This window comes from Haliaeetus leucocephalus, unplaced genomic scaffold (genome assembly GCF_000737465.1).
Source record: "Haliaeetus leucocephalus isolate CR32 unplaced genomic scaffold, Haliaeetus_leucocephalus-4.0 Scaffold76, whole genome shotgun sequence".
NCBI lineage: Eukaryota > Metazoa > Chordata > Aves > Accipitriformes > Accipitridae > Haliaeetus > Haliaeetus leucocephalus.
Window position 1 is genome coordinate 2688471 of NW_010972512.1, and position 22424 is coordinate 2710894.

Genomic DNA, 22424 nt, shown 5'->3' on the forward strand with positions numbered 1-22424 from the left:
GGGCTCCGGAGGGGACAGGGCGCGGAGGCCGCGGGCCGCCTCCGGCTGCCGGGCCCCGCCAGGGCTCCTCAGCGGGCGGGCAGGCCCAGCGCCCCGTCGGTGGGTCCGCCGGGCAGTCACGTCCGCGGTGCTCCTGGCGCGGCAGAGGGGCTGCAGGGAAGGCTGGCCGTGCAGCAGGGCTGCCGCGGGCTCGGCACACGGCGTGGGCAGCTCTGCCGTGCGCGGTGAGCTGCATGGGGCGCATCCCAGGGGCTCCGAAGAATGTAATGCCGTAAAGAGCTCAGCCAGTCCCAGCTAATTAGGCGTAAATGAAGAGGAGCAGCCGCTCCCAAATAAAGCAAGCTTCAAGGTGCATCACCACGACCCCTTGGTCATTTATAGTTTGTCATTAGGTATGTAGAAGAGAAGGCGAAATGCCTGCTCCGGCGCATCTGGAGCTGCGTTTGCAGGGCGTACAGAGCACGTGTTTGGGACCTGTGTAGTAAGGGAGCTATGAGGCAGGGACATGTGCACAGCTAGGTGCTGATGAGGTTTAATAAGTTAACAGTGGGGAAATCAGCAAGGAAAAGTAGTATTTTGCCCATACAGATGTTTCTGAAGGTCTGCTTTGGCCATTACGCGCAAGGATGCACGTGCATACTTCGATCCTTAGGTATAAACTGAAAAGATCCTGCATCATACAGCAATATTCTCTCAGTAGCCATGAAAACGTGCGTTTTTTTCCATCCAGCCCAAACTCTTGTGGCTGCTTTAAGCCTATCAGAGGTCTTGCAGACGAGCTTACCTCCCACCGGGAGAAAGCCGGCTGGAACACAAGGGCACAAGCCCCAGGCTTAGCTGAAGCAGTCCAGGGGACTGGAGGCTTAAATAATACATCATTGGCAATAAAACGAGGACGTTTTCAGTGCCTAACCACATCCCTCCCCGTTTCCAATCTGTAAGGGATTAGGCAAGCTCTGAAGTATTGCTGTCTCCCAGAGCAAACTCATAACTCGATGACCACGTATGACTTTGCAATTTATCGCAGCAGCACTTTTAACAGCTCCTGCGTGACTAACGCGTCCCATAAATACCAGCCCCGGTCAGAGGAGAAGCGGTCCTGAACTGCCACTCACTGGCAGGCGTTAAGTGTTTCTGATCGGATTTGGCTGAGTACCTTCAGGGAACAGAAGTGCTACAGTTTTTCACCCACTGCTTAGCTGTAGGCCTTGATACCGAGTGGAAGCATCACGGGCATCCAGCAGAGGAGAAGGGGAGCGTGGTTATCTTGATTCTGTCGGCGCTGACTGGGAGGTCCTTCCTGGGTGAGTCTGGGGGCTGAGGGATGCAGAAGGATGCCCAGATGGGATTACGGCTTCCTGCAGGAAACTTGACCAGCCACAGAAGAGATCTGAATGAGAACCATAATCCAACCTTGACTCAAATGCTCTCAAACTCCAGGGAGTCCAGACAGCAGAACCAGGTGTCAGCTTGAATTTTACAGTGAATCAGCATTGGCCAGCCCCACAAAAAGGTGTAGGCACCTAATTCACTTTTAGATGCCTATACAGGATTTGGGAATCTAAATCTGCCCTGGTATCTAAATCACTGTAATGGGCGGTACTGAACCCACAGATATGAACCGAATGTGCTTTGTGAAGTACAAATGCCAGATCTCATTCTTGAACCTTAGTTCTTTCTTCTCTTCCAAGTTTTAATGCTACAAACAAAAATGAAGCACCATATTCACTTTATTGCCTCAGATATTCCAGGCATAAAACTCCCACGTGTTTTATAGAAAAAGTATAAAGACTTTGGAGTTGTTAACTATAACGCTATAGGCAAAGCAGCAATCCATTTTAACAGTTTCCATCAGCCAAAGGTTTAATTACCAGCCGTTGGGCCAGTTTTCTCCAGGAACAATTATAACGCAGTGAAGTCATTTCACGGGGCATTTACCAACAGCAGATTTAGAAAACGGAGGCTAGCTGTGTTCTGTGGCTGATTGAAGTCCTTTGAGCATAACATGGCACTGAATATTTGCCACCTAGGAATAAAGTGTTTTCCAAGCAAACGTTGCTACAACACAGGCTGGACAAGGCCAGATGAAGAGAAAATAGAAACCTTCTTTTCCATCCCCTGGAACACCATCCCAAGCAACAATGCAAACCTTTCTTTTACATCTGGGGATGGATTTGAGTCCTGTATCTTTTTGTGCTTCAAGAGCTGCTGTCTTGCTATCAGGCCTGGAGACCTCCATGACTGCTGCATCCATTTTCTGTTGGTCTAATTGACCTGGAGTCTGCTGGCTCTAGAAGCAGGAAGCACCAACAGATCACAAAAACATCCTTTCTTGTGCAATTCCCAAATCAGTGTGGAAGTGTCATCAATGGCTGGCAAATTGGACGCTCCAGGTCAGACCTCAGGGTCAGACCTCACATGACATTTCAACCCAGGACAGATACAATTTGTACTAGGACATAACTTCAATTTGCATCGGTTTAGTTCGTACTGAAAACTTTTGGGGTTTTTAAGAGCCAAATAAGCTCTTCCAGCAAGGGACTCCCTGACTTAGATGTATGTTTTTAACCTGATTCTGCTCACCACTCTCTGCACTGTCACAGTAACACACAAAAGAACACTCTCCCAGTTAAAGACTGGGCCCTAATGTGAGACAGGGAAAGACGTGTATAGGGAAGGACAGTTCCACTTTGGCTTGTGTTTCAGACCCTGTTGTGAGCTCCCAAGGACTTTGACATATAATGCAAGAGACCCCGGGAAAAACCATCCTGAAAGAAACAGAGGCAAAAATTCCTAAATCCATTTATTTCTCTTTCTAATGAAAAAATCTATCAAACTGTATGCACGTTAATACTATCCCATCTTGTACCAGAGCATAACACAGGCTGGCTTAGGAAGAATGACCGTGTCCAGATGAGCCATGGCACTGTGTGAGCAAGGATCAAGTCCTGCCTTTTGAGAATAACTCATGGTTTAATTTGTCCTTTAAAGGATGATTTTGACATCTCTGCTATGAAAGTTTCTTTCGCTGAATCCTCTGCTGAACTGTCCAGGCAGCTTCCAAGCCTGAGATGAGTAATTTAATTTCTTAGCATGGCACTGAAAGCAAGAGGGCACTTCAGGTGTTGAGGCTGCAAACACCCGTGTACGGAGCTATAACTTCTCTACAGCCCATTAAAAGCAATCTAGTTTTGCCCATTTTTCAGTGGGTGGTGAATTAGATTCTGCCTCAAGCCTTGTATCAATACTGGTCTCTGTGTGCAGTGGGGTTTTTTTACTGGTTAAATACCCTGAAGGTTGAGAGTTGTCCATTAGGAAACACCAGACACAGAAACCAAGGTGGAAATTAGCTTGGCTGAGCCTGGCCCCCAGGCCCAGATCCAAAACAGCATACGAGAATGTCTTTAACCTCAACCATGTGCTAACGCCCTGTTCTTTAATAGGGCCTTACTGGGCAGAGCCAGGGAAGTGCCAGGATGCCTGGCTCAGCACCAGCCTTCTCCTAACCAGGTGCTCGAGGCCATAGCTGCATTTGGAACCCAGAGCTCAGCCCACAGCAAGCTGGGGCTCTGAGTGCAACGAGATATATAACGGTGTTACAGCACCTCAGCTCTGGAGGAGGTTAACAGTGAGTGCTGTGTGTTTTACTCTGCCCCTTGGCTGCTTTATTCCAGATGCAAAACCGTAGCCAGCGATTCAAACCCCTGTAACACCAGGACAACACAGCCCTAGCGTTGTCCTGCAGTTACCATCCGCACTAAAATGGGCTGGCTTGAGGATTTATAAAAAAATGCAGGTATATCTAATGGAAATAGTGTTTCCACTGCAAAATGGATTATTCTCATTCTGGAGTGAGGTGAGAAAACTGAATTAAAAAATACAGTAGTATTCTGTCTCTCCAGTTTCTGTTCCCCTTAACCAGCCAGTAAGTGGGGTTAAGTCAGCAGTGTCATTTCTGGGACCAAGGCAGTCTTTTGGTTTGTAAGAATTTCTTAGAGGGAAACAAAAAATCCACTTATCTAAAGAGCTACCGAGTGAAAAAACCAACATTGGAAACCTGCTTTTTAAAACCATACAAACCAATGTTTTTCAACATCTTTTGATTTGTGGATCTTTATACATTTTCCAGTGAAGAGGCAGACTCTTACGCAGCAAGTTTAAGGCTGTGACCTTGCTTCCTCTGAGTTACCTTTCACAGAGACCTTCAGGGTAATCTCTTGACCCCTGGGCTAAGGCCTGGTTTGAAGCCACAGCTGTTTTACTTTAAAAGGTCCAAATTTTACTTCTCAAATCCCAGCAAAAGAGGGGACATGTCCTAGCAGGGCTCCTAGCAGATATCTCTTCTTTCCTTGCAGGATGCTGTAGGGCTGTCTATGGCACCAGTGGGGCTCGACCAAACTAAAACATCTCAATAGAGCCAGAGGCATGGCATATGACGAGACAGTGCAGGGCTACAGAAATCAGTATGATTTTTGCCATGGACTCCAGTGGGCTGCAAATTGCCCATCAAGACCTGTAGACCTGCTTTTTTCTTCCCAAGGGTGCCCGGGGCTGTCAGCAGTCAAACTGGGGGGAGAGTTGGTCCCACAGGCACAGAGGCTCCACACCACGCAGGGGCTAAACCCACTCCTCTATGCATCCCGAGCAGGGCTGGTGACAAGCAGAGCTGGGTGGGGAGAGAGGCGTGTTTTTCCAGGACACTTCTCATTACAGTGATATGTTTGCTTTGAAACTGAGCCTCAAAACATCTCAGCTTTTAAGGCCCCCACCCCATGATTTCTTGTTTCAACTTTTGAGCATTTTCCTTAAGTTCAGCTTTCAGAAAATAAAATCTGAACTGAAAGGAAGCTCAGCATGCAGTATGAATGTTTTCTTTTTAAAAAAAATTAAAATTCTTACTGATATTTTGGGGGTCTGTCTTTCTTTCCTCACTGAGACTATTTAAGACAGATTTTCTGTACAGACAAAAATATTCCGTAGTAATTCCTCATCTTAAAACATTTGCATGAAAAAAAATCTCAACAGGATTAAAAGCTGGCTAAAAAAGGCACCTTAAGAAAAAAGCTGGTAAAATAAAATAAAATTAATCCTGACCAGAAATATCCTGAAGATTATAAATTTACCACTTTGGATGGCAAAACCAGAGCTGAGCAATAAAACAAGTGGAAATGAGCAATTATTGACATATATTTTCATATAGCTTAAGAATTATTTTTGCAGCTAATGACTTTAAAAAGATACTTTCTAAATAGTTTTAAAATATCTTTTAAAGAATACTTTTTAAAACCCAAGTTAAATATTTCATGACAGTTCTATAGTGCTTTTAATTGCATTGCTCAATGTAAAACTTGTAATTCAAACATTTATATAGAAAAATTAGAAAGCAATTGCTTTACATCTAACCATTTGTGTAAAAATTATAATCTAACTGTCAAAACAGTTGATAAAGCTAGAGATTTGAAGAGAAATTTGCTAAATGTTTGTTATCTTTGGCATAACATGAGTGATTAGAACCACTGTGCTAAACAAATTGAATTTTCATCAAACAAACTTATTGTTGTTACATGCTCAAGTGAATGAACTGCAGTTGTTTAGTCTGGATGGGAGAGAAGTGTAGGGGAGAAGACATGATAATAGTCTTTAAATATATAAAACGCAGCTGTGAAGAGGCAAGGGTTATGTTTTCAGCATCCATGTTGGATAGCTGAAGAAGAAAGCGAGACCAAGGCTCAGATACAGAGTGGCTTCCCAGCAGTTAGGGCAGCAAAACGTGGAGAGAATTGACTTAAGACCACCATGGAGGCTCCATCACCAGGTATTTTTAACAATAAACATCTGTTGGACAAGGCAGAGGAAAGGTCAATGCAGCTCTGGGACAATGAGATGGCCAAGATGAGTTTTTGGTGATTTGGGGTGTGTGGATCCCCACACAGGTTCTAGAGGAGGTGGGGACCCACAGACACCCCACGGGTGCAGGCTTGCAGGCTGCTGTGCAACATTTTTGACCTTGCTTTGCTGAATCATTTTTGTTGGCCCATTTGAGATAATGCACATCCCATCGGGGTGTGCTGGCTCCCAGCTGAGAACTGGCCAGCTCCTGACACCTCTTCCAGTCTTGTTCCTATGACTGTGATGCTTCCCACACCAGTCCCACCTCTTCCCACTGCTGTCATGGCCCCATCACCCTTCTCATGGGCATGCACATCTGCACCACCAGCTGTACCACTTTTGGTGCCAGCCAGCTGTGTAGGTCCTGCCACCTCTGCAAATGTCTGTGTGGGAAATCATCATCTTTTCATGGCAAGACAGAAGGACAGATGGTTGCCAAACCCAAGAGCCAGCAGTGCTTGTAATATGTATTTGCAGTAGAGTATTATATGATGTGAAGATCACTTTATTACCATAATGTGCCAAATACCTCCAATGTGACAGCTGAGTCCAACGTGTGCTAGTGCCAGTTCATGTGTCTCTTTCCAGCTATGCAAGCCATGTGCTGGAGGATGCTGTCCTCTCACCTCTCCCAGCTCAACGCTGCTGCAACTCAGCAAGTTGAGATGAGACAACTCCCTTCTGCAAGTGAAATGCTGGTGACCCTCAAGGAGTGACATGGGACCCTGCTCCCATCCTGTGGCATCCCCACAAGGTACCCCAGAAATGCTGCCACTCATGATGAAGACATAGGGCTGAATTAGTTTACACTGTTTTAGCTTGTTTTCAGCCCAGGTGGCTGAAGGGACAACCAGGTCAGGTCACGTATTCAGTGCCAAAGGAAGATGTGTGACAACACCTGCCTATTTGCAAAACAAGCCATCCCCTCACCTTTTCTGTATCCTTGCAGTAAGATATTGGACATTTCTCCATGGAGTCTTGTCCAGAGCACCACCGCCTCCTCCTCATTCAGGGTCTCTGGAGGTGTCTGTAACACAAATATTAAGGAAGAACAACCAAGCACCTCCCACAGCAAAGGAACCCATTTGGAGACCAGCAAGCTGCAGGCTCTTCAGGACACGCACTAGCTTGCTTCACCTGCCCATCCTGCAAACATTTAAGCTACAACAGACAGATGTGGAGGGTTACGACCTCACTGTCCCCTCAGCTGCCTGGTACTGCGCTGCAGCCACGACAAGAGATTAGGGGAGCCCAAGTCAGCCAGGTTATCCTCAGCACCATAAACCAATGCTCTTGAGATAGCATGGCCAATTTTGTGTGCAGCACTCCAGCATCACCTGGAATGAACGCTACCTGTGGTGCACCATGTCCTGTGCCCAGCCAGCTCTCGAGCACTCACTGAGCTTCGAGGGATGGTCTTCTGCTTCCACATGCAGCCTCGGCCACTTGCCACCCCACAGATAAAGCGTGCTACAATTTGGAAGTCTTTAAGATGAAATGTTGCATCTTTCCTGCAACAAAGTTCACAAAATGTTGATGCTTTCTCTCTGCAGCAAGCACAAAAAGAGATGCGAAACCCCCTGTGTTTATAGGTGTTCTTAGTGAACTGTTACTCACCGAGGGTGGGTCTGGGAGGAGGTTTTCAAAGGATTGCTGAGTTGCAGAGTGCTTGGCTCTCACTGAGGCCTTAGTAGGCAACTTCCTTTCATGGCTTTGGAAAGTCAGCCGTCAGTTGGTAGCTGCCTTTCACAATGTTCGTGTAGAAGATATTTTTCAGCAGTTTCTCTGGGAGGAGAGTGTTTTCTTTAGTTTTTTTCAATACTGTCGTGACCGCACACCCAACTGACACCCACAAGGCTTACTAGGGCCACGTACTAATGAAGATTTCCAAGCGTCAGTGTCACTCACAGGGTTTGAGCTGTAGCTATAAAGACTGTAAATAAGCAGGCTGACGGCCAAAGAGGCTTAGCAGCGCTTTGATGAGGTATTCGAGATAGTTGGAGAGCGATCTGTACCACACCCTGGCTACAAACACTGATATCACACAGATCTCAGCCTGCAATAAATGGATAGGTTAGTAAAGCAAGCTCTGATTAAAACAGGGCCAACCAAAATTAGACTTTTACTGCTGCAGCAGTAAGGTGAAAAAAAGGATGACTGGTTTCTTCTACTGGTGGAAAATTCTGGTTTTGGAGCTGAGCTGAAGAGGAAAGACTTAATATAATGAGAAAAGGTCATTTCATTTTGGGTCAGCGAAAACCGTTTTGCTTGACCAGTAACAAAATGTTCTGGTTTGCTTGGAGACTGACTAGTCTTTAAAAAAAAAGAACTAAAACCCACAACTCTCTTCCTTTTAAATTTAGTCCGTTTGAAAATGAACAGGGGAAAAAAAAAAAAGAAGGCTTCAAACTAAATGATCTTCAGTAAAGCAAACTGCTTCAGCCTGAAAATGCTGAAGTGAAACATTTCAATATTTAAGGAAAGAAAGAACTTCTATTGTTTTGTCTTGTCATTGACTGACTTCAGCCCAGATTTGTGAGTTATTTTCGTTGCCTTCGTTTTCACAGGGGACTTAGTTGGTTTTTTTTTTTGGTTTTTTTTTAAACTAATTTAATACTCTTTTCCAGTTCAGTTCGGCAAAGGTTCATAAGAACATGACTGAGCTGACAATTTGCACAAATATCAAGCAAATACTTGGTTGGGTTTTTTTTCCCTTGCATTTTAGGTTTTCTTTGAAATTGTACCTGAATTTCAGAGAAGCTGTGGGGTCCTCAGGATCAGCCACCCCTGAAACGTGCACAGAGCAAAACTCTCAAAGTCTATGTGCTCTGCCGTGTAACCTGCGTACCACAAACATTCAGATGCCATCTTCAGTCCTGCAAAATATTAAGAGAGGCATTTAAGATTTACCCGAGTGATTAAGCACGAGCAGCTTGTAATTGTTTCCAGATTCCTCTCCTAGCAGGAGAAAAGGCTCTGCAATCCCTGTCCGCGTGCTCAGTGTAGCAATGCACTCATAAACAGAGAAACTGAAGATGAACCAAAGAGGACAAACAAATATCCTGAGTTTTGAGAACAAGCCAGCATTACGTTTTAATCCAGTATGGACTGTCCAGCTCAGAAAAGCAGGATTATTTAGCCAGCATATATCAGGGTATGTCTGCATCCTCCCTGTAGCAACACCTGTGCACCAGCAACTAGAAAACCCTCGTAAGTACACATGGTCAGATTCAGTCTGCAATTTTTCATCTGGCTTGGGAGTGTTAAATGAAGATCAACTGTTGAAATCAGCCTCCTTTGGGGGAATCTGACTGTGTCTGCGCTTACAGAGAAGACCTTTGTCCTCCAGGTTTTATATAAAGCCGCAAAGATTGCAGACTTTCTGCATAAGCCACAAAACAATCCAGCAAGCATCTGGAGAGACTTGCCTCACATCCCAAACTGTTCCCTTCATGCAAATCTACCAATATATTTTTCCCACAGACTGCTTGGTCATGAAAAGAGATCTTCCCAAACTTGCTCAGGGCTTCAAAAACCTTAGCAACCCCAGCCCAAGTTTGAAAGCAAATTCAAGGGTTCGCCATTGCCTTTGAACACAGCGGGGATCTACTCCAACAGGTTAGATCTCAGGGGCCACATTGGTCCCAGGATTTAAACCAGACCACATGTGAAATGGCAACTACCTCTTAATTTTTTATTTTATTTTATTTTTAAATAGGATAATTTAGGGGCTATGGGGTTTTTTTTATTATTATTACTATTTTAATGGCAAATTCAGTGTGCTGCCTTCCCTCCTTAATGAAGGGGACCAGGGAATGTTGCTCAATTTCTCCCACTTTCTAGAAATAGCCCCTACAAATCCTTTGTAAAAATATAACCACAATCTCTTTTCCCCCTTCTCTCTCCCCCCAAGGAGGGGGCTTTCATCAGCTCAGACCATTTTTCTTCTGCTACCTCTTTATCTTAACCTTTTGTCCAAGGTTACATTTATTTTCCAAGGTCCATGGCCAGGACAAGGATACAGAGGGTGCAGCTGACTTTGTCTGTTGAGGGTCACTGTCACCACTGCAAGAGGCACAACCCTGGTGTTGGCGGGGTGTCTCTGAAAACACCCCCTGCCCTCATCCAGTCCAGTATGCTGCCCAGTTCACCCAGTCAGGCCCCTCCACAGCAGCTGTTGTTGCTGCCCATCAGGGCACGTCTTTGTAGCCAAAACTGACTCCTGCACTTGGATTGTGCAAACCCATTTTCTCTCCCTTCCGCAGTCCTGGCTATCGCATGCACATCTGGTTGTTTCTCTGAACCTCTCCACAATCATTGCTTCATGTCCGTTCAACCCCGGGCTGGAAATGTAGCTGTTCTCCCTCCCCCGGGACATTGTCTGCTGCCTCCTCCTCTCTTAGCTAAATTCACCGTGCAATGGCTCGTGCCATCCCTTCTTGTGCAAAACCCTCCGAGAAGGGTCTTTTTCCAGTATGGAAATCTTGGCGCACTCCTTGAGGAGATGATCTCAGATAAGTCCACTGCTGGGGAGAGAGGTTCACCACCCTCTGTGGAAACTTCACAAGGTCTGGTCTTCATCCAGATGGGATTTTTTTTTTTTTTTTTTTTTTTAATTTGAGCAAAAATGCTTCAGTCTTTACAATGTGAGAGAGGAGTGAAAAAAATACATTGCTGCCATTATAGTGGATGGAAAAAAGGGGGTTCAGGCTCTCTTTGAAGAGTCCTGGTGCTGAAGCAAATGGGCTGCTTTTGTTTAAATTACATGAGAATGGATCTTCTAGCAGAAGTGACCTTTGCTTGCTTCAGCAAGCTTGCGTGAGGGGCAGCATTTGCCATCTCCTGCCCGAGCCCATCTCTCCCCAGTCAGGGCAGTGGGCACCAAATCTGGCACAGACTGCATGGGGTTCAGTGGTGGAGCTGGAGAGGTGAGACATGGCTCTGTCATTTGAGGTGGGAGGAGAAATACCTGCAGTGAGGGCCAGAGCTAAACCTGCACAGGAGCATGTAGAGGTGGCAGCTCCTGCCCGCAGCAGCTTTTAACCACGTTTATACACCACGGGGCGACAGGGAGCTCTTCCATTGAAGCACATACATGCGCAGCCTCAAGATTGTACAGCAGAAGTAGATTTGTTGCTCATACAGACAGAGGAAGGTTTTCACTTGTGCACTCACCCACCTGCTCATGGCCAAAGCCATCCCGATTCTGGTTCGTAGTGCTGAGTCCTGGCCAAGCTGTTCTTCGGTTCCCAGTCCGCCCCATCTGCACCATGACCCAGGGCTCACAGCTGAATGATGGCAGTGGGAATCGCCTGCAGGGAAGATGTTGAGACAGAAATGATGAAAAACTCCATCCACACCAGCCAAAAACCCAACTCACTCTTCCACACACCTACCAAGCACTGGGTTTGTGACAAAGCCAAGCCTAAAGGGGCCACTCAGCCCACACAGCATCTTTAACTATGCTTTTCTAGGTCCTCACAAACCAGCCCTGACAGTGCTAGGAGAAAACAGATTTACAGCAAATCTCCCCAAAGCATCGTCTGCATTCCCCCCGCGGGCTGGGCTGCGAGTCGCTGCCTCCAAAGAGCATCGCCCATGGGAAAACACCACCAGCTCAGCCCCGTCCTTGGAAAGCCATCGGGGAAAACACGGGGTAGGGGCTCGAGGTTAGCACAGCCCCGACAAGGCGCCGGGGATACCTGAACCGCTAATTTGCCAGACGCCCCCGGAGCCTGGCTTGGCAGCCCCCCACTGGCTGTCGCAGCGTGGAAGCCATTAACATTTAAAAATACTTGCAGGAATGGGAGGGTGGGGGGGGGGGGGAAATGGTATTTGCGGAGGCCCATTCCTCAGCACACTTTCATGTGTGCCAAAGTTTGTTGGCATGGCTCTGAGTTTGATAGGGAACATCTGGGCTGCTGTTGCTGCCTGTATATTGGCTGAGGGCAGTGAACAAAAGGGGTTTGTGCAGGAATGCGTGGGGAGGGGTGCGGGGTGTTCGTGCGTCGAGGGACAGCTGTGAGAGGCGAAACGCAGAAATACTCTCCGGAGAAGAAAGCCTAATGCACATCCCATGTTCCTACTTTTTAAAAGGGGGTAAAAGCCTTCCCCCCCAATTCTCCTCTTCCCTCCCCCGAAAGCACGTACTGAAGGCGAGCGGAGCTCAGACACAGATTCATGCCCCGCTACCTCTGCACATTCGATTACTGCCGCAGTCTGGAAAAACAATTGGAGTGGAGAGAGCAGGTTAGTTGGAGAGGAGGGAAGTCCGAACCCAACCACACGGTGCAGCACCAGCACATACTCAAGAGATAACTGGTGAGCTCTTTGCAAGCAGCCTGGATCCCCATGCCCTGATGCCACTGCAGTGGAAAGCACCTGGTGACAAACCCCCTTTGAGTGCACTGAGACTGGCGACGTGGACCCGCCAAGAACAGCACCGGTTGAAGTTTCCTCCACTTCTATTGGGAATTTGGGGTAAGCAGCTGAAAATTAGCATTGTGCCGCTGCCAGCAGCACAAAAACCACAGGCTGCTTCCTACAGAGACAGGGTCCTGTTGTATCTGACAGGAGAGGATGGCTTGGAGGGATGAAGAAGGAATGGATTCACACTTGAGGAAGGCTGATCTGTTGGGACCTATCTGAAAATTACAGGCCAGGTGCAACCCTTGGCTCTAAAGATCACAGCAGACATGCTTCATCCCATATGCTCCATCCCCAAGGAGCTGCTGCTGCCTGTGGATGGACACCAGAAACCTTTGATTGAACCTAATGTAACATTTCTGACATTCTTCCTTTTGCAGCTCCTTTCCACCATCCCATGCCTGCAGTAGTTTTTACTCAATATGTTTGCAGTGTTCACCAGTCTTCTCAAAATTTCATTCCATGGACTAAACCTCTTCCTCAACAACAGCAGCACTGGTATAATTTCCTACCTGCAGATCCCTCTTTGCTCATGCTGTTTTTGCCCAGCTCAATACCACGGGCAACAGTTTTGAGCATTTCCAAGGTTTGGTTTTTTTAATCAATGGAGCATTTTTGTCTTTTCTTTCTGATATGTGCATTTGGTCTGAATCTTACCCAGCAGCCTACATCCCTCCTTGGTTCCAGTCCTTAGCAAGGGCACACATTAAGTCTGCTACCCAGAGCAAGATTTCCTTTGCCTCTGCCTTTGGGGCTCCTTGGAGTTGCTGGAGCCACCCCAGAGAGGGTATTTGGGTAGCACTTGGGGCACACATCCCTCTTGCTACCCCCTACCTTGACAGGGCAGCTCTCTGGGAAAGCCTCAGGAAGCAAAACCTAAAGACCAAAGGTCAGTGAAGACCCTTGGGTCTGACAGCCAAGGCAGACTTTTCCAGCCCTCATCTCCTTTTTAGGTCTCAGCAGCATGCCTACAAGCCATTGTTTTGAGCTGACTTATTCAACGCCATCCACACAACCCTCTTGGCGCTGTCTCAGGCAGCAGGCTTGTGCTGGGGATGCTGGGTCCAGAGCTGGGCATGTTTGGAGATAAGCTTCCTTCAGCGATATTTGGATTTCGATTACATCAGTGTCAAGACACAGCTTTTTGCCAGAGCCAAGTGAGCTCCTGCCATGCCAAGGAAAGCAGCCAGGCCAGCCAGGGGCTGTGCACAGTGCATTGGGGAGGACACCAGTCCCTCTACACCCCCACGCAGGGGCACGGTGGAGGGAAAAGCCAGCTTATATGCAGCAGCACAGGCTACACCTCCAGCTGCCATGCAGACAGTCCTAAGCGGTCATCTCTTCTGCGGCAGGTTAGGAGAAGAACTGCAGAAAACTCAGCTGGTCTTTGGAAACTCCCTGCAGTCATCACTGGGGAATGTGAAGCCATATATAAGCATGCGACCAAGCTTAGCAGTCAATGCCCCATTTTACAGAGGAAGAAAAAAAGTGTAACTGCTGTTTTTAGTGCTAGATGTCCCCTTGATCCACTTCTGGAAACAGAGGGGTTGAGAGTGGCTGATTTACTTCTGCTTCATCACTATTAGCATTGCCAAAGCGCATCTGCCATGTCTCAGGGATAAACCCCTCCTCATAGGCAGGTCTGTGCCTCCATTCATCCTCCACATCCTTCTCCAGGACACCTTTTCTTCTAGCTCTGCCTGAAAAACAGCCCAGCACACCAAGTGACATGATGCTGCAAAGGTATCCTTCTCTAGCCAGACTCCCATCTGACCCCGCTCCCACATGTCCTTCCTTGACCACTGCCACCAGCTGAGAAGAACCCATCCCGACAAGGACTACAAGTGTTTTTCAAAAGCACAGAAACAATTTAAGAGCCTAAATCCCACTTTCCAGTGTGGTTAAAGGCCCCATCAAGAGGTAGACTGTTAATCATCCTAGATGCTTTTGAAAGTTGCAGTAGAGGTTCATCTGTGTCTTCAACATCTTCCAGGGACCCACCTGCCTTTGAAATCCCTCCTGAGGGACCCCAATGGTGGTGGCTGGGGAGGAGGACAAATTTCAGAGCCACATTTCTCCTGCCAATGCAGTTCCATCTCATTTGCTCCATCACTGCATCTTATCCAGCATCTAACATGGGCCAGCTGGGAAACTCCCAGTGCAATGGGCTTGGGAAGGGGATGGTGGCTGGTGGGAAAATGCCCATTTAACTTTTCGCAGGCAAGTGTGGTTCGAACAGTTGTTTCAACTTGAAAAAAACTGACACGTGTCTCCAAATTGTCCAAATGTTTGGCTTTTACATTTCCTTCAGTGACACATCCCAGGGTTTTAGTTGAAAAGGTCTTTTCTCTTCAGAATTAGGCCACTTGTAGGAAAAAACCTATCAAAACAGGAAGCTTGAAATTATCAAAGAAAAATATTTTCATTGACCTAAAAAGAACTTACCCTTTGGTTTTTTAGTTCACAAAATTTTTCAGGACTGACTCTTCATCCCCACGAGAGATGAGAAATACTGTCAGTACCTCAGAAATGCTGCCAGAAGGAAAGAGTTATTAATTACCAACCACTATTTTTAACCTGCAATCAAGAGTCACTTCTCATGGGTGACAACCAGATTCTCTTGAGGCTCTGCCATTGGCTTCATTGAGGCTTTTAAGTCAGAGATAGGATTTTTTTTGATGGGACATGCCCCAGGCACTCCGCAAAGCCTACCCTATCGATTTCCAAAGCAAGCATCAGGTATCACATGCTCTTGCTATCCATCTATTTAGAAAAATTATGTCATTACCTTTTTTCCCCACCTATATTCCTACTGAAAAAAATGTTCATTTTTTTCTCCCCTTCTATTCCATAACTCAAAAAGGACTAGATGGATTTTGCTCAGAGCTTCCAAAAAAATTCTCCACTGGGTAAGGGCCAGGCATGCAAAAATTTCAACCTGAAAAGTGAATGTTTTCAAAAGTTATTAGCTTATGAGAAGGGCTATAATGGAAACTGTTTTACTGCCGTAATTATAACACCACAAACAGAGCCTGCTGCAATATATAACATTATCAAGTGCCTGTCAGCATTTAATAGAAGTCTTAATTAACTGCTGGGGAGGAACATGGCAAAAATTTATTTTCAGGAAAACATTTGGGAGCTGCGTAATTCTGGGCTTTTTTTTTTTATAAGTCCGTCTCGATTGGAGCCTTAGTAGAGTTCATAGGACAGACTAAATACAAGACAAGTGTGTATCTTGTTGGCATTACTTAATGATAGGATTTTCTTTTCTGTTAAACTACATAATCCAGAAACAACAATAATGTTTGTGTTGGGCTGGAGCCAGACACTTCAGAGCTGGATTTTAACCTTCCCAAAGTTTGGGGTTATTTGAAGCCAGGGGCTTGACTCAGCTTGTTGGGGAGGGGAGGCTCATGTGTAATCTGTGGGGCTGACCTACCTCTGCCATTTGCTTTCCTCGCCCACTTACATCACCCCAAAGATGCTCACGCTCAGGATTTGGGGGGCATCCCCATCTTGTGGTACTGTTTTACCACACAGCAGTGTCTGAGCTCCTGGGCTGGAGACCCAGGCACAGAGGAGAGGTGTGGGGAGGGCCAAGCACAACAGTTATAGGATCACTGTAATTAACTCCTTGCAACTGGCTGTGCAGGAGATAACCTGCTCTACACCAGCCTGACCACTGCATGTTTCCTCTCCCTTACAAATCTGGGGAGGGGCTGCACAGGAAGGCTCCTCCTGCTGCAGCTCCATCTCCGCACGCATTTCCAAGAGCCTCTTCCATCACCCCCGCGCACCTTTGGGGTCCGGCCCCTCCACCCCACGGTGATGCCCCACCAGCGAGACCCTGTCTGGAGCCGCCAGACCCGGCTGAAGAGGTGGGAGTGGGGTGGGGAGGGAGGGCAAGCCCAACCCTAGGATGGGCAAGCAACCCACGGCTCAGCTGTGGTCAGCAGCAGGTTTTGGGGTGCCTGGGGCACAGAGCAAGACTTGTATGAAGCTCATTAAGGGGAAGCTCTGCAAACCTGCTGCCTAACTAGACAAGGAGCACAGAGGAGACATCAGGGCAGATGGTGGTAAGCTATCTGCTGAGGTCAAACCTGGCTCTCGCTGAGCCAGTACATTAAACCCACCTCTCCCTACTCCTATGCCTGATCTGCCAGACCACGTTTCACAAATCTTTTGGCAAGCGAAGGCCTTCTTGGCAAAGCGGGGCAGGTAACATTGGGCAGATCACACCATGACAAACACTCCTTCAGTCCCGCCTGGCAGCCCAAACTTACTTTTATTCACTTTCTGCCCCCTCCACCCCTGCCTGGCCCCGGCAGTGAAGCAGCCCCACGCTGAGAGCTGGCAGGCCACATCCATTTTCCCCAATAGCACCGATATCCCAACAGCTGCTCTCTGTCCCTTCAGAGATTAGTTTGTTTTCCTAACACAATTACTGCCACGTGGCCCTGCTTTCTGCCAGGATCAAGCCTGGATAGAGATAAAGCAGCGATAAGATCGCACACTGTTCCAGACCCCTTCACAGCCTTGCTGGCTGCGGTTTGTTCTCATTAGCACGCAAACACCCTAGCTGCAAGTTACCTGCTCCCATCAGCGCTGGCCAGGGGGCCTGGGGAGCTTTATGGCACTAAACCCTGGGTATTTGGCTCCCAGCTTTCCGTGCAGCACCGAGGAGTTGTTTTAGGATGTATCCATGCAGCGTGGAGATGTTGCATGGGTGCAGCCACACCAGTGAGCTCACACGATGCGACGCGAAGCCGCTTATCAGATTCAGCACCCTGCTAGCTCAGCGCTTTGGGCGAGCACAGCTGGCCAACAGCTGGCTCCAAGCTGACCTGCCTGCACCCAAAGTCAGCTGTCTCTGCCTGGTCCTCTCTCCTCCCACCTGGGGTGAGCTGAAGCTCAGCTCTGCCTGCACATCACATTATCTGGTGAATGGAGCAGCTTTACCCCGGTGCAACTTCTCTGCTGAGCACAAGCATCCCGACAGGGCTCACACAGGTACCTGCAGCACCAGCGAGGGGCTGGTCGGCTCTAGAAACATCAGTGGAGCAATCACAGGGGCAGGTCTGGTACAACCAGTCTCCACCACAGCCAGCAAAGGTCCTCCGTCTCCCAGACCCACCTGCAGGAAAATCTTTGTGCGGGGAACCACTCCTGAAAACCTCTGCTGGGGCGGACGCGGTGCATGCCGGGAGAGGACACTCGGGGAGCCTTGCTGCCTTCAGAGAGACAAGCATCCTTGCCAGATGTCTCCCATAAAGCTGCAAGTACTTTATTTTAATAATAAGCCTTAATGTATTCATTAAAGGCTCCCAGTGACCTGGGATGAATTTCCCCGCTATTGTAAAGGGCTGTGGGAATCTGGAAACCGCTGCATTACAGTTAATAACTTTAATTTTACAAGGCCCAAAATAGACAACTGAAAAAATACACAGACTCACTGTTTCCAATTAAGAAGGGATTTCTTCTAATTCCTCTGCCACTGGCGCTCTTGTTTAGCAAACAACATCAACAGATATTCAACCAGAGACAAGGGGAAAAGCAAACCAAGAGTCTCCTCCTGCCTCTCCGCTACAAGAGCTGAGGAAGAGGCCGGGACCCTTCCTCCTCACTGGGTTACTGGTGCATGGAAGAGCCACAGCCTGGTCAGCAACAGCAAACCCATACCGGGGGAGCCATAAATAAAACTTTAATGCCTGCTTCCTAAGCCTGATGGACACCGGAGTGCTTTGATCCAAGTGAGATGATTTCCAACCCATCTTCTCCTTGTTCCCTCCCAGGGGTCCTAGCTAAGATGCTAAGGGGGTTTGGTGGGAGTCCTGGGGTGCTGGGAAACCACCCCAGTGGTTGGGTGAACATCCTGCTAGCATTTGGGGCTACCAGATCCATGATTTTAGGGTCAGGAAGGAATATTCCCCCCAGATCAGCTTGGCAGAGATCACCATGGATTTTTTTTTTTTTTTGCCTGCCTCTTTCTTCCTCTGTGGAATGAGGGGTAGATCATTTCCCAGGGAAAAAAAGCTGGGAACTGAAACCAAAACAGTTTGGCCTGATATATTTTTTTTTTTAATTTCTGGGAATCTAATGTTTTCCAGCCCAAATATTTTAATTTCCAGTTTGGTTCTTTTTGGTTTTCCAGTTAAAACTAGAGCTCTTCAAAAAGAGTTTTTGCCTGTCCAAAAAAAGAGGACAGGCATTTTACATGGAAACATTAATTTTGCCACAAGTCAAGCCTTCTGGGGTGGAAAAAGGAGTTTCAAAGGCCAAGTTTTGATGAGCGTATCAGTCTGGCTGTGTCGGCGACCAATATCTGCCACCTCACACCTCTCCACATCTCTGCCAGGCTCACACCAAGGTGCTGGCATCCTCCCTCCACTCATGGCAGGGACACACATACCCTCCTTAGCATCACCCTGGCATCAGTCAGTGCTAATTAAAGCAAACCAGGTGAGAACAGCTCCACCCCTCAAAGCACATCTCAAAAGCTTCCTCTGCAGATTTAGCCTGACACAGGAAAACACGTTGCTTAAAAACCACGGGTGATCTCAGCCCATGCAGATTCCAAAACACTCTCCAGACCACCTGAAAAACAAAGCAGAGGTCCCATCCAGCAGGATGGAATACATGCACCCATCCAGCCTGAGACCCTCACTTCACTGCTGTCCTCTTGACCAAGAGCTGCCTATGAGCAGCGCTGAATTCACGTCAGCCCTTGTGTAGGAGCAGACTGAGTTTTCCAGCCAAACTGATAAAAATGAAAAATGATTTTCATATGCCTGGACTCTGTATTTCCCCATAAATAAGGCAGTCATGGAAATTGGGGGAAGGGGGTTGTCAGAGCGGTAGGTCATCCATCAAAGCCACACCAAGAACATTGATCTAGCCCTCATCCAGGAAAGCATCTCTATTTAGGAAAGCCAGCAGGCACATCTCTAGTCTCCTTTGAAGCCACTGGGAACTGAGGGCCAGGCAGTTTAAAGATATCTAAATGCCTAAAGGAACAGATAATACCTAGATACTAGCTGGTAAAACCCAGACCCTCATAAGGTACTTAGGCACACAAGGTTTTTAATGGAAATTAAGAGCTTACATACTTTTGTGGACAGGGTCTTGAAGTGCACACGTGCCTTGAAAAAACACTTCTGGTGGATTTTCTGAAAAGAGGAGATTTAGGCACACGTGTTGTACGTCAGGGCTCATAAACCTTCATGTTATCATAGAAAACCACCTGCAAGGGAATAAACCAACCTCCAACTCAGTTGTGGTGCGAGCCCTGCGGCATCATTTTATTAATGCAACAGGACATCTCGGCTCTAGACACCCCCAAAACTAGGGAGGCCAGATCCTCCCCCTGGCCGCAGAGCTCTGCCATTTCAGGGCAGCCATGGACCAATGCTGATCACCTCCAGCCTCCCTTACCTCCTTCCTCTCATCTGAACTCTGCCCAGAGCTATTTGACCAGACATGCCTAAAAACACAGAGAAGGCAAACCACCACGCTTCACCTATAACACCGACAAAACCACAAGCAGCACAGAGCTTCCCCAACCCTCCGAGCATACATTTCCCATTCCTGCCTGCAGCTCTACTACTGCCTTTCTCACATCAATGCCCTGACTATGGCTGCTTGAAAAATTTCCATCTAAACAGTTTTTAGCAGGTCATTTTTCAGTGAAAGGCAACTTTTTTTTAAAAAATACACACACAGAAAAGCTCTTTTTGTGGAAATTTGCCTGACTTGTCTGAAATGTCAAAAAACCTAGAGAAAACATCAAGTTTTGGCCTCGAGCTGCAAAAATCTTGGTTTTAACCAAAAAATGCAATTTTCAAGTATTTTAGTGAAAATTAAAGAAAACTTCCAGAGAGAATAAATTCTCTTGCTTTCATTAAAAGTGTTCATGGTGTGATGGCTACACTCAACTTTTCAAAAAAGCCCACCTCAAGAGACTATTAAGGAAATTAAATAGTCACTGTGCAAAAGGGAAGGAACTGGTCCGGATTATAGCCTGGTGAAGGAGCAAAGATAAATGCTTCATTCTCAGTCTGACATTAGGTCGACAGTTGGGCATTCCACAGCTCTGCTCCAGGGTAGATATATTTATCAGTGATCTGAATGAAAAACCAAGTGGCAATGCTCGCAGACGACACAAGCCTCTGCGGGCTCAGGGTCCGATCACCCCAACTACAGGCTGTCCCATCCGATAGCTGTGGGTGCCATCATGGGGGACACAGCTCCAGCCCTGCAGCTGGCTCCCGGGAGCAGTTTGTGTATCACCCAGTGGAGATGCCCAACCTGGTCTTTGCTTTGGTCCCATGAGAACGTTGGGCTGTGACTCCATCACCCCATGGTCCTGGGAAACCTTCAGCATCACAAGCTTTTAGGCGGTGGAGAGACCCCACCCCTCTCCAGATGGGCACCACGGGTATGGGAGTGCCACGATACAACCCTGCCATGCCAAATGCAAACACCCGGCGCTGAATGCGGTGCCAGAGCCCATTGGGGAGGTTCACTGCTATCCCCCAGTGTGGGACCAGGGGAGCCGCGTGCCGCGGTGGCTCCGCTTGGAGCCGCCAGCACCCAGATGGGTTACAAGTGAACATGAACTCTCCCTCCCCATCTGGAGCCCATGTACAGCAAGTGGCAAGATTTATATTGTGCTGAAGCATTCCACAGTTTTGAGCACAGAAATGATTGAACTCCAGATGTTAACAAGATGCAGGACCCTTTTTTATTAATAAAAACGTGATTTCTTGTTTTGCTCATGACAAAACCCATCAGATTAACTTATTAGGAGTGGAACTGCCATTAGGCCAGTGGAAGCAAAGACAGCTCTGGCTGCCCGAGAGCTCTCTGGAGCACACAGGAAGACCAGGGCTCCTTTGGAGCAGAGCCATGTCCAGCTGCTTCTCTGCACTGAACCAAGGACAGGACACGGGTGACCTTGCTCCATGTCCACTGGCAATGCAGGGATGTTGGTGAGTCCCCGTGCCTCAGTTTCCCCATCCCTTAGGGGGAACGTGAGTCAGAGGTGGAAGGGAAGGCCCTGAGCAAACACACACTTTGCAGCCTCATCCAAATAAAGTCTCCTTAATGAAGTAGAGAGCCTTTGCTAAAAAGTATCATAGGCCAGGCCAGAAATGGAAACCTGCCGACTCTCCCTGGGCTCCTCTGTCTACCCCGTGGAAGGACAAGGGGGACCCAGGACCCATGACTGCTGTGCCAGGGCAACTCAGCAAGCAGCTCTCATGCCCTGCTTCCTTCTCTTCAGGCAGAGTCCTGAAGCATCACAAACTTCACTTTCCATCAGAAAGGAACCAAATTTCCAGATGCCTCTGCAAGTCCTAAACGCTCTTCTCGGCACAGCTCTGGCAGGAACATCCCCCGGTAGCGTGCAGAGTGGCACGGCCAACATCTGTATCCCAGAGCACGGGCTGAGGCAGGGGCCTGTCTGGAGCTGTCACATCTTCACTGCTTTATCACAGGAACTTTATCACAAGCTCATAACACACACGTCTTTGCACCATGAGATCAAACAGGTACGGGATGGCATTGCAGCCTGCTGTCACAAGACAGCCCCCAGCAGCTAGCACAGCTCCATGCTGTGAAGAGAAAACATGTTGAAGCTGCATGACAGAGAGGACCCATGTATGCTTGCCCTGATGTTGTACAGCCAGACCAACTCAGGGAAACCAGCAATGCAAAGCCAACCTCTCCTGCTGATCCCTGGGAGGCACAGCATCCTTCAGGACCTACACATTTCTACTTACCCATAACACATGTTAGCTCTAAGGACAGTCACAGCTGTCTGCTCAGAGGGAGAGAAACATTTCTGGGGAGTGTAAATGTCCTGCTTGACCAGGCTGAGCTGGGGACAAGCTGGAGTGATGCAGCTTCTCCACACCCAGCACACACAACTGTCCCCCCCAGCGGGGAGAGACAGGCTGGAGGGCAGAATAGCAGAAGCTGCAAAGTGTCAGGGCTGCTTCTGCCTTGAAATTCTTTGCATTTACCCTGCAACCCCAGGGGACTGATCTGCTGAATAAGTTTTGTACCTCAAAACTCTTCTTGCTCCAGTGAGCCTGGGTACCAACCCG

The 22424-nt window shown here is 47.8% G+C and overlaps 1 protein-coding gene across 1 annotated transcript in view; it reads right to left on the bottom strand.

Annotated features, from left to right (window-relative positions):
- Positions 1-11161, bottom strand: part of GORAB (golgin, RAB6-interacting) — a 21191-nt gene extending 10030 nt beyond the window's left edge. Inside the window, exons 1-2 of the mRNA XM_010582203.1 lie at positions 11069-11161; positions 6820-6916 (exon numbers count right to left, since the gene is read on the bottom strand). Coding sequence (XP_010580505.1) covers positions 6820-6916; positions 11069-11161 — 190 coding nt within the window. The remainder of the gene's footprint in view (positions 1-6819; positions 6917-11068) is intronic.
- Positions 11162-22424: the final 11263 nt, after the last annotated feature.